A 17,752-nucleotide genomic window follows, 5' to 3' on the forward strand; every position below is an offset into this window, starting at 1 on the left:
GATGTTCCTTGAAAGTGTAAAAAGTGGTGCTTTTTTGAACTAGGGGAATAGGAAGCTCTTTTTCCTTTCTTTGTTTTTGAGCACATTGGCTTTGTGTTTTGAATTTATTAACTGCCTTGAAAGATGAACTTTTAAAAATCTCTTCGTATCCTCTAAGAAATCCTTTAAACCTCTGGTTACTTCCTGTTTTGGAAGGGGATAAAAACAATAATGCTGAGTGAGCCAGCCAGTGACTAGTATGGATGAGAAAGCAACTTCTATTAACAGGTTAATCTTTAAGTGCATCTTTCTCTAAGAGATCTGATGCAGTCATGATCAGAAACACGTCATTAGAGTGGTGTACTAGTTTGGCCTCTTTTTGACTATTCCTGTATTTTCTTTCTGCCATGTCTTTGACAGTGGTGGTGGTTCAGAAACATAAAAAGGATACATCTTCTGAGATATTCAGAGGAACCCGCTTCTCGGACTCAATGCTTATAGTGCTTTCTTTTTGCTGGCAGGCAATAAGGATGCAAATACAATGCTTATGTCCTGTATTCTCTCAAAGCTATGCTGCTGATCTCACAAGAATGATACATTTTCTTTTTTAACGTTCAAAGGATTTAAGCAAAATCTAGTTTGAGTTTGAGGATATTCATTGAACTGACCTTATCATAAGATTAAATTTGATTACGGTTTCAAGATGACATGGGATTTCTCATGCTCTTAAATGAAAGTCTTATGACACCTTGCATGGATTCCTGCCAGAGGGCTACAAATACCTACAAATAGCATCTGAAGGGAGTAGGCTATGCATGGGTCCTGTTGAGAAAACACCATTGCCGTGCAAAAGTTGTTGGGTTTTTTTTGGTTTTTGGTTTTTGTTTTCTTTTTTTTAAATATCTCTACCTTTGTGCTAAAGACTCTGACCTCAACCATGTTTATTTTAACATTTGGTTCTTCTGGAGATTTTTGGGGGAGGGTTGCACTATGTTTGGAAATTTCCCATATATACTTTGAAGAGTAACATACAGATTTTGAAACACTTACAGCATCAGACAAACTATGGATGTTGACTCTTTTCCCAGAGAAGACATTACTTGTGAAGTTGCCCCTAGTTGGCTATAGATGTGTAAATTGCAACTGTGGGTAGGGTCCAGCTTCAGGTTAAAGAATTTACAACTGTGTGCCTAAAAGTAGGTGGTTTTATGTGTGTATCTAAACTTCTGTCACAGTCAATGGAGTTCCAGTCAGTAGTCAGTGAAGCGTAAGGAGTGATTTGGCTCAAGTAAAATTAAGTGCTGACTGGTTGGAACCTGCAGGGCTACTCAGCTGACCATTGACTGTATTGACTAGAACACTGTTGATTAAAATATGGTGTTAATATATCTAACACACATGTGAACACCTACGTTTACATGTCTTCATCTCAAACTGAATCCAGTACCTGCTCTTCATGACCTTGGTAATGGCAAAATTTTTTTCCAATGTAGCATTTGAGGTAGCTATCTTTTTCTACTGAAAGTTACTGTCATATTAACTTGAACCAGTTCTGGACTGATGGTTTGATTAGCTGTTGGTGAAGACCACTTGAAAATATCAACTACTGCAGAATGCAGTGTTATGTTTATTGTGCCTTATTATATATTATCCAGAAACTATATTGCAAAGCTTTCATTATTATTTAGTTTCTAGTTGCTAATCAAGATGCCTTGTAAATTACTTTTGCGGTTTGTTTTCTGCATGCGAAGAAATTGTTTCTCCTCATGCTTTTTCTGAGATTAGCTAATAATCTCAGCTCTACATTGGTTTAATAATATGGAGATAGAAGTATTTTGGAACTGTGTAGCATATTCTCAGGGTATGATCTTCTACACTGAAACATGCTGCTTTTCATCTCTGCTTGGACTGTCTAAGTCCATCACTTTATCCTTCTGCAGAAAAGTACCTGTATAGTCAGGGAGTTAGAAAACTGGCGTGTGGGAAAGACTAGATGTGTTTAACTGGGTTACAAAATGTCTTTGTTTGCAATGCTTGGTATTTTGGCAAAATATGTTTTATTTTAATTGTAAACAACTGATTGTACATCTATTTTTTTTATAACTGGAGGAGGTGAACTAAAATCCAAACTTCTGAATATAAGAAGTTATAGATAAGAGCAATAAGAACTATTTTCCTGCATCCTAGATACATTTTGGATGTTTTGTGTAGTCCTGTGATATATGGCATTAACGTACTCAGTTTCACTATGCTTAACTTAGGGTATATAGGCAATTGTTACGACAAGAGCTGGGAAAATTCTGAATTTGTGGGTTGCAGGTAGAAGGATGTGAGACCCTTTTGCTGTCTTAATGCTTTTTACTTTTGTAGGTGACTGCTAAGCTTCTAAGAAATTGCTCAATGTCCAGTATTTTTAAAGCATTATTTCTTTCAGTGTACATATTTTCATAGCTGCTTTATAAAATATTCTCATTTAGGGTGAATATTCAGTATTTTCTTAATTATTCTGCACTTGCGAAGGCAATCCAGTATTTTTAACAGAGCACATAAAAACCAAAGGTGGCACACCTAGGAAGAAATGTGTGTACTGTGATAGTGTATACAGACCTCAGTAGGGAATTGGCCTACTCATGCCAGTTGCTGTGTCGGTACAGAAAGGAGACAGGTTTTCCTTCAAAAAAGAAGCTGATCTGGAAGAAAATTTGTGCATTTGATTTCTGTTAGCAAGTTTCCAGAAACTTTCAGTTTTATGATATCTGTGTTGTCCACATTCTTGTGGAAACTTTTGCTGCCTGATTTTTGAGCAGTAAAAGATAGAAAATGTCCAAACTATTAGTTTTGGCTATTTCATTTAATTACATGTTGCATGCCCAAATTCTCCACGTGGTCTGGAAAAATCACTAGCTATTACTTCCTCTTCTAAACTAGTTGTGGAGAGTAACTATTAAATAGCAGCCACTTTCAAATAATACTAGTAGTATTGATGTCTGAATAGTAAATGAAATTGATAAATTGTTGTTCCTTTGGGAAAATATGTTAATAATCTTAAAACACCAAAACAGTAATTGGTAAGTAATCTGAGTTTTTACATGTGCAAAATGCATTTTGCATAATTTTATCTCAAAGTTTCAGTATATATGGTTATGACCTTGATGAACAACTTTTTTTCTTTAATTAGTTACAGAGGTTACGACTGTCGAAGCAATTTATTTTACACTCAGACGGGTGAAATTGTATACCATGTTGCAGCAGTGGGAGTAGTGTACAATCGACAGCAGAACACACAGCGCTTTTATCTAGGTCATGATGATGACATTCTTTGCCTTGCTATTCATCCTTTAAAGGACTATGTGGCAACAGGCCAGGTAGGATGCGTGTTTATCTGAAGTTGTTACTACTGAATTTAGAAAAGCCTGTTTTGGAGGAAGGAAGTCCAGTCTACATTTATTCAGGTGAAGGATTGCATTTCTGTTGCAGATGGAATCATGTTAAAAAAACGCAACATAAGTGTTTTTTCCAGTTCTTTTTATTAATTCTGATAAGAGTGTTTAGTTGATACTTGTTTTGAACCTCTTTTTTATTTAAGAATAGATTCATGTTTCTTATTCAGCATTATGTTTCTTCTTCATGATAAAAAGTGGAGGAAATGTGCAATTACAATATATTTTTTTAGTATCTTAGTTGTGAAGTTAGCTATGTTATTATTACGTTCATGTATTATTACATAACATGAAGTTAGCAGTTGTTATTACATTCTAGCATTTCAGTTTCATGCATTATGTTTTTGGTTATCGCCTATAGCCAAACTATTTACTGTTTGTACATGCAACACAGGTATGTATGTTGCTAAAGTATTTATAATAGTTCGTTTATCTTTTGCCAGACAGTAATTTTAGGTAAATTTTTTTTCATTCATGTTTTCTGAAAAACATCTCTTCCCATAAGTGCTTATATACCAGGACTTGAAGGTTTGATTTGACGTTTCAGGGCAAAACCAGAAATAGATCCTATTTTTTTGGGTCCTGCCCCTGGTCTTAAACACAGGAGAGTGTTCTGGTTTTGCAGCCCTTTTTTGTGTACTGAGGTGCAAAACCTTTGGAATAGCAGATAATCATGTAAATGTTGAGTAATAATGCTTGTACGTAGTTGAAAAGAATAAGCTATATTCCATTTCTTACCAAGTTCTAGTTACCTGCATTAGTGCCATTCTAGTGGAGATTACTCCACAGGTATCAGTGCATTAGAGTCTGACTTGTAGGCACTTGTAATGACACCAGAAAGCAACAGAAGTCACCCTCATTTCTCAAACATAGAGTAGCTTACATACTAGCAATAAAAATAACCTTTTATTTTTAGACAGGGAATGATTGATAGAGAATTGAGGGACTAAATATGCCACAGTGCAATCAATGAAGGGCTTCCCCCCCACAAGAGGATTTTAGTTAATTGTGATTAATGTGCCTAAGTTCTTTGGAGGGGAAAAAAGAGCCAGCTGGGGAGTCGTATTTGTAAAGCAGAAGAAGGAATAGTATACTGCTAGACAGACAGAAGTAATACTAGGAAAATTTTATCACTGTAAATTTTTTCAAATACTTTTTAAAGTATTTGTTCAATATTATACTTTTAAACAACAGTGTAAAGTAACTGAGAAATTAAAAAAAAATGGTTATAAATATGTATACTTTCAGGTTGGTCGAGATTCCTCAATACACATTTGGGATACAGAAACAATAAAACCACTCTCAGTATTAAAGGGCTATCACCAGTACGGTGTTTGTGCTGTTGATTTTTCAGGTAATAAGTATTTATTTATACACAATTTTCCTTTTCTGTATGAAAATACAAGCTAATCAGTCCTAATGAGCAATTGGGAATTCCTTTACACTGAAGACTTTGCATTAAAAATATTCTCCAGTGATCAATGTCAAATGAGAGAGGCTGTCTTAAAATGATCATTCATTAAACAAGAGCTCCTTGGAGTCTTGCACATCAGCAAATGCAAGAACAAGTTCTGTGCTGTTTAATAGCTGAGCTGATCACTTTGGAATTTCTTTTGGTTGTATGAGGCAGGCGTACAGATCTTAAGCGTTGTGTCTGCCTTACAACTGTGTAAGCAAATTTTTGAGCAAATTCATCAGGTGTGCACTTTTTTTTTTTTAAATTAAATCCTGCAAGCCAATTGGGTAGCACACTCATAAATTCAGAAAGTGCAGTTATGGAGTTCTGGGCAGAAACCCAGCCTCTCTCTCCAGCTTATACTAACATAAGAGACTGTCAGTTAAATCTTTCAAGATTTTTGCACCCCATACATTGAATTCCCCTACCAATGTTAAATTTCCTCTTCTCCACTGGCTTCTATTCATTCTTTAATGGTTTGGATTTACTAGATAGGATCTCTTGCCTCACAGTGAAGATGTGTGATCACAAAGATGAGTAGTTTGGGGTCTTTGATGCTTCTTACCTTTCTTTGGTTCTCCTTTTTCAAGGTGTCAATCTCGTTTCCCAAATTCTGGCATGGATGCATAGCAATTTCAAAAATGGATACATGTCAGAAAGTCGTTGATCACGAGTGAGCACAAATAACTTCTATCTTGGAGGTTAATGTGGGATATATATATGTCAGAGCTTCTCAAAGACTTCACACTATTACTAAGTTTAAGGATATTTCATAAACTCCATGGTATTGCTTTAATGTTTTCCTGTTTAGAAATGAACAGGGATTTTCAGAGTGAACAGAAAATTCTCACAGTACAACCTGTGATGAAGGGTTTTGCGCAACTATGTCAGCAACTAGCTGAACAAAGGATTTGTACAAACACAGGATCTAAGTGTAATTTTTAGACAGGGTAACTTAAAGTCCTAAACTCCATCCAACTGACCACTCAAGTTTAAAAGCAAACAGACAACAGATGTGCATGTAAGCACACATCATACAATTATTTACCTGTTTGTACATACTTCTTATAATATTTGTGAAGTTATAATATTCTTTAATATGATGTCTTATTATTGCAACATAAGGTTATTTATCTACTCTCTTAATCATAAATTTAATTTTCTAGCGGATGGGAAACGATTGGCTTCTGTTGGAATAGATGACAATCACACTATTGTACTCTGGGATTGGAAGAAAGGAGAAAAGCTTTCAGCAGTAAGGTAGGAATTTAACTTTGTTTTAAAATTTGTACCTAGATTTACTCTAAAATGACAGTAAGGAAAGTATATTCATTAAAGAATAATAGTTCTCTAATAAATTAGCAGTTTCTATCACTTAAGTGATACAGCCAATAACATTTGGCACAGCCTTAAAACTTCCTTTGGAAGAAGAAACGGAAGCTCTGATAAAGTCAACAAGAATTATTACAGTGACAGCTCAACCGGTGAAGAAAGAAGACATAGAAGACAAAGTTTATTTACATTTATTTGATGTGTTCTGAAATAATTTCTTTAAAAGTCACTCCATACACTTCTGTTGGCCCTCCCAGAGATGGTGATGTATGCTCTGCTTTTCAGATCTTTTTCATCAGAGGTCATGTCTTTCTTAGGATAGTAGTTTGCAGTTGTTTTGCTCAGTTCTCTTTTCTTCAAGGTTCTTTCCTTTTCCTTTCTGAGTCCTGAGTAGCCTGATCTAACTTTGAAGTTAGCTCTGGTTTGAACAGGAAATTCGACTAACCTCCAAAGGTTAAATATTTTGGAAGTTTCTCTGACTCTGCACAGATTATTTCATATATGTTTATTAGATAGTATTTTAATCTACAAAATAGAATCTTATTTCTAATGTTGAGTAATGTTTTTGAAACCTTTGACTTTGTTGTTTCTAAGGATATATTGCTTTAAATAGAGCAGTAATGGGTGGGTTTTTCCCCACTCTGTCTGGATTCAGTATGTATATTCTAAATATTGTTCTAGGTAGGTTTGAAAGGGATTTATTATTCTCTGCACATACAATTTTAAAAGTATCAACTTCCTTTTTATCCATTAAGATCATTACTGCTCTTCAATGACATTTTACTCTGGTTTTCTCTCATTTTCTTTTAAACATGCTTTGAATTTCTTGTCCACCAAGGAATGAAAAACCTGAATAGATGATGTAGATAAAGGAGAGTACTCCCTTCCCAGTTACTTGTCAGAACCTCAGTTAGCTTGGCTTCTCTGAAGATACTGGTTTGGGCCTTTCATTTGTCTGCCTTTCACATGATTGTTTTTCCCCCCCAGCTTTTTTTTTTTTTTTTTTTTAAATTCCCCTACTCTCTGAACCCACTGATCTCACTTAATTCTTTTTTTTAATCAAATTTTAACCAGTTTATACTGGATTTAGTTTCTGGAGTGTTTTTCCTCCTAACTACTCAGAGGAATTCAATAGAATTTTTGAGAGCAGCATCTATACTTTGAAGATTACAATATGAGTTTGGAAAGAAACTGGTTCATGGTTTTTGCTACTAGTTCATTTAGCGGTCTGAAAATGACAGAAGGTAAAAGATTATTGCCACTCTTGAACAGGGAGCAAAAATTAGAAGAGGCTCTTCTGCATTTTAAAAAAACACTACTACTAATAAGCATTTCTTTTAGCTAGTAAGCAAACATAGTTGAAAGCTGTTTTTCAACCTATAGGATTGAAGCAAGGCATTGGTTTTATAGAAGTATAGTAAGAAATCTAAAACATACAACAGGTTTTAATGTTTTTAGAAACAACTGAAATTTCCATTTAAAATTGGTATAACAGCATATGTTTTATTCTAACAAGAAAAATAGAAAAATCGATTAAAAGGTGGATGAAAATGGCAATTTATTTTCAAAATGAGAGACTTTTAAATAAGATTTACAACTTTACACCTTTTAAGTTGCATTATGAGCTGTCAGAGGTCTAAATGCCATATACCTAAACTTAATGCAAATATATATTCTTTTGCAAAGAAAATGCCACCTAGTGGATTTCTGAAGTAACGTAATTACTCACCTGCTTTGGAAACAGAGATAATGAAAATGGAACAGGACTCCGTATTTTAGTTCTTTGGCTTTCTTCCTCCTCATAATAAATTATTGTTAATGATTTGGAAGTAGATGTTAGCAAGATAGAGAAGGTATACGTTAGCAAAAAAACCCCAAATGAAAACCTATTTAAAAATATGAATAGTTATATTTTTATTTAAAATATCTTGCTTTGCATTTCAGGGGAAGCAAAGATAAGATTTTTGTTGTTAAGATTAATCCTTATATGCCTGATAAATTGATTACAGTTGGAATTAAACACATGAAATTCTGGCGTAGAGCAGGTAAGGAAACTTTTCAGAATTACAGCATTTTCTGTTACTTAAAGTATAAATATTGCATCTTTTATAGTATGTTTCTTGCATTAAAGGCAAATGTTTTTTCTGTATATCTCTCTGAGTTAGCTTTGCCCTAGTGGAAATAATGTTAATTGGCAGTAGTGGGAATTCTTTTCAAGATCAATTTGCCATGGAGCTAGAGCTACATAAGTAGAAAGGATCCTGGATTTCCTACTGTCTGTTTTTATATCTAATAATAATATAGCATATCTGAAAATGTTCAAAGCTGCTCTAAAATCATAGAACAGTGTTTGGAAGAAGGACGTTTAGAACATGTAAGAGGCACATAAAGAGGCACAAATATAAATAAATTTAAGGTTATAAAAATCCGCATACAAAAATTCAGACAAAGAACTTGAAGAGGATCCATGTGCCAGTTGAGACCTGTTTGTTTAGATACCTCTGTTGAACTTGACGATTAAACTTGCTTTATCTGCTTTAAAAATTTTGAAGAGTGAAAAATCTATTCCCTGGTATTAGTGTGAACTTCATTGTTTCAAACCGTATGTGCTACAGAAGACTAGCTTATCTGCTAAGAATGTTCTAACTATTCATGCAGAATTTATGCACATCAACTCACATGAGTCCCTGATAAAGATTAATTGTGGAGAGAAAGGTCTGTGAGGAAAATATGACACTCGTTTTCTCAGTTCTGGCTTCAACAGAAATTTATCAAGAGTGCCTGAGAGCAAGCTGTTGAAGTCTATATAAATTATTAATTTTAACAATTGTGCTTGCTATCTATAGAAAGAACAAAGTGTGTCAGAATATTTACTGATTGAATTACTATAAATTCTTTAGAAAGAAATCTTAACTATGATAAAAGCCTGGTGATGGTGATTTTGAATAAAGAAATGAAATTGTTTTAAAATGCCTCTTTTCTCTCTGGCATTGCTCAGTCAGCAGGAATCAAATTTCTCTAATGCTACAGCCCATCTGTGCAAAACTGCAATGGCATACTAGCAAGACAGTCACCATGAAATACACTTAGCAGTGTTAATGTGAGGAGTAGAGTATCAGTGCACCTTAGAAAATGTCAAGTCTCTGAAATCTGCACTAGAGCAGGTGCACTTGATGTGATACCTGCTTTGGACTAAATTTTGATGAGTGCCAAGTGATGGCACAGAGGTTCAGAAACCTTGTCTCTGTAAGTACGAGAACAGTATGAAGTGTCAAATCCTGATGGGCTTCTGTGTTATACCACATGAAGTTTCCCTGAGGATTGTGAAAATATAAATCTGACTTTCTAGCCAGAAGTTACTATGTGTTATACCTGTCAAATTACTTTAGGTATGGTATTCTAAAGCTGTAACATTTTTATTATCCAGAGGCCAACATGGCAAACCTCTAAAATAAAATTAGAAATCCTCTCACTGAAAACATACCATGAAAAGGATGGGAAATCAAGACTTAAACTTTTTTTTTTCTTTCAAGTGAATTTCATTAGGAATTTCTATGAACTGTGTAGTAGATGTTAAGTTTTTTGTTTAGATGCAAGTTTACAAATGCACTTTCTCTTTGCGTGTCCATGTGGATATGTGTACATATTCAAATCCAACTTCAAGTAGTAAGTTAAAAGTAAGGTTTTTTTCTTGAAAGATGCCAAATAGTACAAAAATTTTAATTTGTGAGAACTCTACTCAGGCTCAATTTTTTGGGGAGCTTGGGTGAACCAGAAGAAAATGACTTGTTGCTCTGGGTAAGGTTGTATAGTTTTTGGAAAATAATTCTAAGCAGACATCTGATGACTTGTTTTTGGTTTGAACCAGGCGGAGGATTAATTGGGAAGAAGGGCTGCATAGGAGCATTGGGAAGAACCGATACAATGATGTGTGCAGTGTATGGCTGGACCGAAGAGATGGCATTCTCTGGAACTTCCACAGGGGATGTGTGTATTTGGAGAGATGTGTTTCTCATAAAAACTGTCAAAGCACATGATGGTCCTGTGTTCAGCATGCACGCATTGGAAAAAGTAAATAAACTGCTCATTGTTTTTTGATGTCTGGACAAAAAAGTCTATGAAGTTAGGCCTTTCCCAAACTTGGGAATCCATGGCTTTATTTCCATCACAGAAAAGCCTTGTGAGGTCCAGATTCAAAATAGTGGTTTGTGAATGTCTCTAATTCTTGTTATGTAGCATGCTGTTTCTCAAACTCTTGTGGTTCAGTGACATCTTACTCAGTAATTTTCATGACCTCTTACTAAAGAAATAATAGTAACTTATGATAAGTAAAAGTACTTTTTGATTTAAGCATCCGTAAGTTCAATGGAATATGTGAGCTTGTGAGAGAGGAAGTTCATACTCTTACTATTTTGTGCTGTAATTACTGTCTACTAGTAGAAGCATTCAATCTGTAGATCACTAAGTACTTTCTCCTTCTCAACTTCTTTTGACTCAGGAAAGCCTTTAAGCATGTGCTTAAATGTGAATGAGTGTTCCGGTTAGATTACTTGTATGTTTGAAGTTATGTATATGTTTGTGTTTTGCTAGGTTAGAGCAAGTTACTCCACCTTCTAATATTTGAGTTTCAGTATAGTAGCTTTGGACAAAGCATGTGTTATTCATATTGCAAGAATTAAGTTCTCCAAAGGAAAGTACTAATTATTTCAGTATTAGGTATACCTGTTCCTTCACTAAATAGTTGTAAATAATTTTTGAAGACAGAATGGCACAAATATGCATATATTTGAACAATTTAAGCACTAATCAAATTCTTGGGAGTGGTACTGTTTGGCTTGGAGTAATGAGGTGAAATGCCAAAGGGATATTGAGGCTAAATATCAAGAAAAACATTTCATTGTGTCAGTTAAATTATTTTTCTAGTATGGTAGAAGCTAATTAGTTAGAACTTTTAAATCCAGCCTGTGTACGCGGACTGTACAGAACTGTGCTGCCTTCGTCAGGAGGAGAATTCAGTCATTTTGTTGCTCCTGATCTTTTAATCTCTAACATCGGTAGTTCTGTGCATTACAGTGTTGTATATAATCCATTTTCAATATTGGCAGAAATCACTGAAAAATTAAGGAAAGATAATAATTGATTATAACTTGTGGTGTTTTTTGGTTTGTGTTTTTTTTGTTGTTTTGTTTTTGTATTTTTTTGCCAGGGATTTGTCACTGGAGGAAAGGATGGGGTAGTAGCTCTCTGGGACGATACCTTTGAACGTTGTCTCAAAACCTATGCCATCAAAAGGGCTGCTTTGGCCCCTGGGTCTAAAGGTAACACAGACTTTATCCCATTTTTTTTTCTATTTAAAATACTTTCTTTAGAAAACTCTTTCTGTGGAATTGCTTTCTCCAATAGGAGGGAATCCACATTTGACATAACGAATACTAAAAATGATTTTTTTAAAGCTTTATTGCTTATAAATAAGTCATTTTTCTGTTGGGAGGGGAATGGTATGTTGTAGTGTCTATTTGCACATTTGGTAGGTGCAGATCATAATATTTACCTTATTATCTGCCTGAAGTAATTGATTTAACCCAGAGTCTCTTACCACCCAGGTGATTTATCTTTTTTTTAAAGTGGCAACCAAAAAGCCTATTTCTAATCATGAAGTATCTTGTCTGATCTTTTTTGTTTTGGAGGAGGAATGGAATTCAAAATTGTGGTTAGTTTTGTAAGGTATTAGTACATTTTATGACTTTATTTTCTGTAAATGCATATGTCTTTTGAAACTATTTAAGAATATTTTCATTCTTATTATTCCTATTTCTTCCATTTATTCTTGATCTTAGGGCTGATTTACAGTTTTCCCTATTTGACATTCTGGATAGCCTTTTCTCTGCTCCCCCGCTTTAAAATTACATTTCTAATGTATATGGTTTGATTTTCAAAAATTGTGGATGGAAACACCCATTAACTAAACCATTCTACTTACAGAGTATCTCATTCTCATATCTGTTTAATAAAAATCTGGATTTGAAGGTACCATAAATGCTAGCAATATACTAGTATAGTTGACACTTCACATGCAGGTTTTTTCACTAAGATTGCCAGTGAGTCAGGCTGATTAAACTTCAGAGAGACTGGATTGAGAAGAAAGATTAGTGTCAGTTGGGGAATTGCTAAATACTCCCAAATAACTCCAAACATGTAAGTTCTTCCATGTAGGAATATGTTTTTACTTATTTACTACTGAGTATCTTTTTCTACAATGAGAATGTAATGTTTGTATGTGTGAAAAATCCTCTTTAAGGCATACTTGAGAATCTTCTGTCTTCTAACACTTTAACGTTCTAGGTCTCCTCTTAGAAGATAATCCTTCTATACGTGCCATATCTTTAGGACACGGTCATATTTTAGTGGGCACAAAGAATGGTGAAATATTGGAGGTGGATAAAAGTGGACCAATAACTCTGCTGGTTCAGGTACATGTTAAATATCAGTCAAATATTCCATACCACAAACACTATTTTATTTTTCAAGTAAAGACTGTTGTGAAATAACAAGCATTTTAATTACTAGTGAAGTTAGCGAGTTACTGTCGCTTCATAGATTTTTAATGTTAGGCTAAACCGTTATGACTCTTCAATCACCAAAACAGAATCACAGAACTTCATGTACTAGTTTGTTCAACAAGTTCATCCTTTCAAACAGACCAAGATCATATTTCTATTTTAAAAACAAAAAAAAAAAAAAAGAAAAAAAGTGTGGATCCTCCACCAAATTCCTTATTACCTTTTTCTGAGTACTGATTACCCTTATTATTTTTAAAAGTTGTCTCCTTAAGATTTATTTTTAGACTTTCTTTGTAATGATGTAAAAAATGTTTCAATTTTCCTTGCCATACCAAACAGACTGCATTTCTTAAGCCTGACTACAAAACAAATTTTTTATATCGTATCATCATATGATTTTCTTTCATACTTAAATAAAAATCTGTGGATCTTTAATTCACACTTCTGAGTGGCCAATGCAATATGTAAAGAACTAGATTTCATAAAGAATATATTAGAACTTAAGGTAAAGAAAAAATCTAGATCATAGAATCATAGAATAGTTTGGGTTGGAAGGGAACTTTAAAGGTCATCTAGGCCAACTCCCCTGCAGTGAGCATCTTCAACAAGATCAGGTTGCTCAGGGCCCTGTCCAACCTGACCTTGGATGTTTCCAGGGATGCGGCATCTACCACCTCTCTGGGAAACCTGTGCCAGTGTTTCACCAACCTCATCGTAAAAAATGTCTTCCTTCTATCTAGTCTAAATCTATCCTCTTGTAGTTTAAAACCATTCCCCCCTGTCCTGTCGCAACAGGCCCTGCTAGAAAGTCTGTTCCCATCTTTCTTATAAGCCCCCTTTAAGTACTGATAGGCCGCAATAAGGTCTTCCTGAAGACTTTTCTTCTCCAGGCTGAACAACCCCAACTCTCTCAGCCTTTCTTCATAGGAGAGGCGTTCCATCCCCTGACCATTTCTGTGGCCCTCGTCTGGACCCGCTCCAACAGGTCCATGTCTTTCCTGTGCTGAGGGCTCCAGAGCTGGACCGCAGTACTCCAAGTGGGGTCTCACCAGAGGAGAGTAGAGGGGCAGAATCACCTCCCTCGACCTGCTGGCCATGCTCTTTTGATGCAGCCCAGGATATGGTTGGCCTTCTGGGCTGCGAGCGCACGTTGCCAGCTCATGTCTGGCTTTTCGTTCACCAGTACCCCCAAGTCCTTCTCGGCAGGGCTGCTCTCAATCCCTTCATCCCCCAGCCTGTACTGATGCCCCAACCCAGGTGCAGGACTTTGCACTTGGCTTTGTTGAACCTTATGAGGTTCACACAGGCCCACTTCTTGAGCTTGTCCAGGTCCCTCAGGATGGCATCCTGTCCCTCAGGTGTGTCAACAGCACCACTCAGCTTGGTGTCATCTGCAAACTTGCTGAGGGTGCACTCAATCCCACTGTCTATGGCATTGACATAGATGTGTGTGAAGATTATTTCTCAGGGAAAAGTTTTCTCTAGTATTAATTACTATAATTTGCACTTTTACTGTAAGTAGAAGGGTGAGGTTTTTCTCAGGTGTTCTGTGTTTCTATTCAGATATTTCTTTATTATCCTCTAAAGATACGCAAGTTCTCTCTGGGTTTTTTTTAACGTCCTTAAATGTATTATTTCATGTTTCAGTTTAAAATACAAAGTCATCTGATTCATTGTATTTTTTCAGGGTCACATGGAGGGGGAAGTTTGGGGTCTAGCTACTCATCCTCATTTACCTATTTGTGCCACTGTAAGTGATGACAAAACCTTAAGAATATGGGATTTATCTCCTAGCCATTGTATGTTAGCTGTTCGCAAATTGAAGAAGGGTAAGATGCTTAGTATGAAAAAATATTTAACTGAATTCAGTTGACATTTACTAGCATTATCAGTCTTTCAAAAGCAAGACTGAATGAATTCCTTTCTTTGCTCAAATTATTTTATCAATGCTATATTCATGAGTTATGTAGCCCTTAAGCTAATGAATCTGTACGAAAGGTTTCTATGTAATACTCTTCTTAAGATTATTTGCAATTGTAACATATTTAAGTCAGTGAATTTACAATAAAAGTTGAGCTAATTACATAAATCTGTTATGTTGCTTATAGTATTGCAACAGTGGAGGACTTCGAATCTAGAAATTTTTGGAAGAAATCATAGAAGTAATGTTGAATTTCTCTTCTTTGTGAATGTTAGAAGAATCTGGAATGTCAAGGAAAGAGAACAGTCATAAAATTCTTACTTGTATAGTATAGTTGTATACTATATAACTAAATTCTATTTTGACAGATGGAAAATCTGTTGTAAGTGACATCATATAAGGAGACTTTTTTTAGGATTAGACCAGACTGATCTTAATAAGCTTTTAATGATATATATGCTTTGCTAGACAAAGGAATACAATAGGCTTTATCTGTTTGGTGTTCAGTAAAGCATTTTGATCCAAACCTTATAGGAAGCTTAGTTGAAGATGATTTGGATTGATAAAGTAAATGTAAGAAGAGTCATTAGCTGGCACAAGCAGGGATTAAACAAGAAAGTTTCAAGTTGGTGAAGTCTGCTCAAGTCTTAAAGCTGATATTTCTTAATATTTTTAATAGTAGTTTTGGCAGAACAATAAACAGTACGATGACTTAATTTGCTGATGAGACACATTTTGAGATGCTTTGGTGATCTTAAAAAGCACTTGTGTACTGTACAGAAAGAGCTGGATACTTCTGCAGACTGCAGTAATGGAAATGAGACAATATTTGGTAATTAAAAAAGGCAAGACTCGATGACTGTAAGAAAAATGTCTGTGTAGCTGAGGAGTAACTGAGGAGCAGAGGACTCAGGATGTTCTAGCTGATCGTAGGATGACAATTACGTTGATAGTGAGGTATTTTTCCCAGGACATACTGAAGTATTCATGTAATTTACAAGAGACTGATCAGAATATTTTTGGTGTACACTTCTCATCTGTATTCAGCTGAATGAAATTAAACTGAAAGTTGAGTATGGAAGAAGAGGAGCTACAGGATAATGAATGAGAAGCTTTGTGCTGGAATGAGCTAAATAAAAGATTGCTGTCTACAAGTTAATAAGAACAACAAATAATAGGGAAAAATACTTAGGCTAATGGAAAATTCTGGCAGGGAAACAAATCTATATAAGCTGACCATAAATAAGTTTAGATTGGAAATTGAACTGTTTTTCAAATGAAACTTCACATGTTTATTAAAAGGATTATATGACATAATGACCGTGATAGCAAGCGACTGGATTCTGTGAGTCCAAAAGGTCTTTTCCAGCTGTGTTCTCCTTACCAGAGCAAATGGTAACAAATAACTGGCACCAGATACTAAGAAGGAGAGCAAATTAAAAATATATAGACAATAGTGATTAATCTGTATTACTAATGTAGAACGTATGTCAATTAATATGCAAATAAATCTAATCTAAGATTCTGGGGTTGTGTACTTGTAGATTTGCCAATAGCTTCTGTGTGCTGTCACAGATGTAGAGTTGGGAAATGATGTTGGCAGCATCTAAAAAATTTCATTAGACTATATAATATAAGAATAGTTTTCCTTTACTACTGGAAAAATAAATCTAAAAGAGGGATTATGCACTGTAAATGTACCTGAATGCCATTTCTGTATTCCTCATAGGAGGTAGATGTTGCTGCTTTTCTCCTGAAGGAAAAGCATTAGCCGTTGGTCTCAATGATGGAAGTTTTTTGATAGTTAATGCAGATACCCTGGAGGACCTAGTCTCTTTCCAGCACAGGAAAGATGTTATTTCAGAGATCCGATTTTCTCCTGGTAAGTGATTTAAAATGAAGATTTTTTTATCAAGGTTGTTCAAGCAAGCTTTATAACCTTTAAAAGATAAAAGAGGTAGAGATTTGTAGTACTCTTTTACATGTAACAAACAAGTCAGCAAGACTAATACTAACATTTTGAAAAATGTTGGGTGTGAAGGCCTGTGTTGCTCATTTAAAGATGAGGTTATTGGAATAGGTTTGCTCATAGTAACCTCCTGAATGCAACAGTTAATTTTAAATCATGGTCATCCAGCAGCCTCCCTAGGTCCGTAGGGTTCCGCTTTATGAGCTGCTTAAGTTTGGCTCTTCACTGGGGTTACTGTTAGCTAATGAGAATGCTTGAAACTGATGTGTCAGAAAGTTTTGGTGTCTTCTTTTTTCTTCTTTTTTTCCCCCTACAGTGCTTAGCACTCCCAGTGAGACTAGTTTTTTTTCAAACAGTACAGCTCTTATTTAGGAACTCAAATGTACAGCCTAAACTAATAATACTACTTTGGTGAAAATATTCTTCTGTAGGAGAAATTTGATGCAAATTACTGATCCCAATTCTCATGCAACATTACTTTCTGCTTACCTAAGCCTTACCACTCTCTGAGTGCACTAAATGTTTAAAAGTTCATCAGATAGTTTTTATTGTTTGTAGATGTAATGGTTGTAGATTTCATACTGATTTTGATTGTGTGATATGAACATTAGTCTGTCAGGGACTATGTACCAATTAGCGAGCTCATTTCAAAGAAATCTGAGTTGCATATAGCTAAATTCCAGAATGTACTTGTGTTTAATATACAGAGCACTACAATTTTTGAAAATGTCTTGTGTTTCCACTGATGTGTTGTAGGGGCTGGAAAATACTTAGCTGTGGCATCCTGTGACAACTTTGTAGATATTTATAATGTAATGAGCAGTAAACGAGTAGGAATCTGCAAGGGAGCCTCCAGCTATATCACACACATGGACTGGGACATAAGAGGTAAGTAGTATTCATTCTAAAAATCTACTGGAAGATTGATTACGTTATAGACTAAATACAGTACATCTACAATATGAATTTATGCTATCACTGACAGATTTGTTTCTTCAGTTTATGAATATGCTCACAGCATCTGAATAAATATAAAAACATGATTTTTACCACTATTTATGTATTTAGAAGTTGTGCAATTTGAAGTAAAATACA

At 35.0% G+C, this 17,752-nt stretch overlaps 1 protein-coding gene across 1 annotated transcript in view; it reads left to right on the forward strand.

The window, feature by feature from the left end:
* Positions 1-17,752, forward strand: part of EML5 (EMAP like 5) — a 114,083-nt gene that overhangs the window by 54,736 nt on the left and 41,595 nt on the right. Inside the window, 10 exon segments of the mRNA XM_075151343.1 lie at positions 3,158-3,344; positions 4,668-4,773; positions 6,042-6,135; positions 8,152-8,252; positions 10,076-10,278; positions 11,414-11,525; positions 12,550-12,677; positions 14,455-14,596; positions 16,418-16,570; positions 17,414-17,545. Coding sequence (XP_075007444.1) covers positions 3,158-3,344; positions 4,668-4,773; positions 6,042-6,135; positions 8,152-8,252; positions 10,076-10,278; positions 11,414-11,525; positions 12,550-12,677; positions 14,455-14,596; positions 16,418-16,570; positions 17,414-17,545 — 1,358 coding nt within the window.

The sequence above is a fragment of the Calonectris borealis genome, chromosome 5 (assembly GCF_964195595.1).
Source record: "Calonectris borealis chromosome 5, bCalBor7.hap1.2, whole genome shotgun sequence".
Classification (NCBI taxonomy): Eukaryota; Metazoa; Chordata; class Aves; order Procellariiformes; family Procellariidae; genus Calonectris; species Calonectris borealis.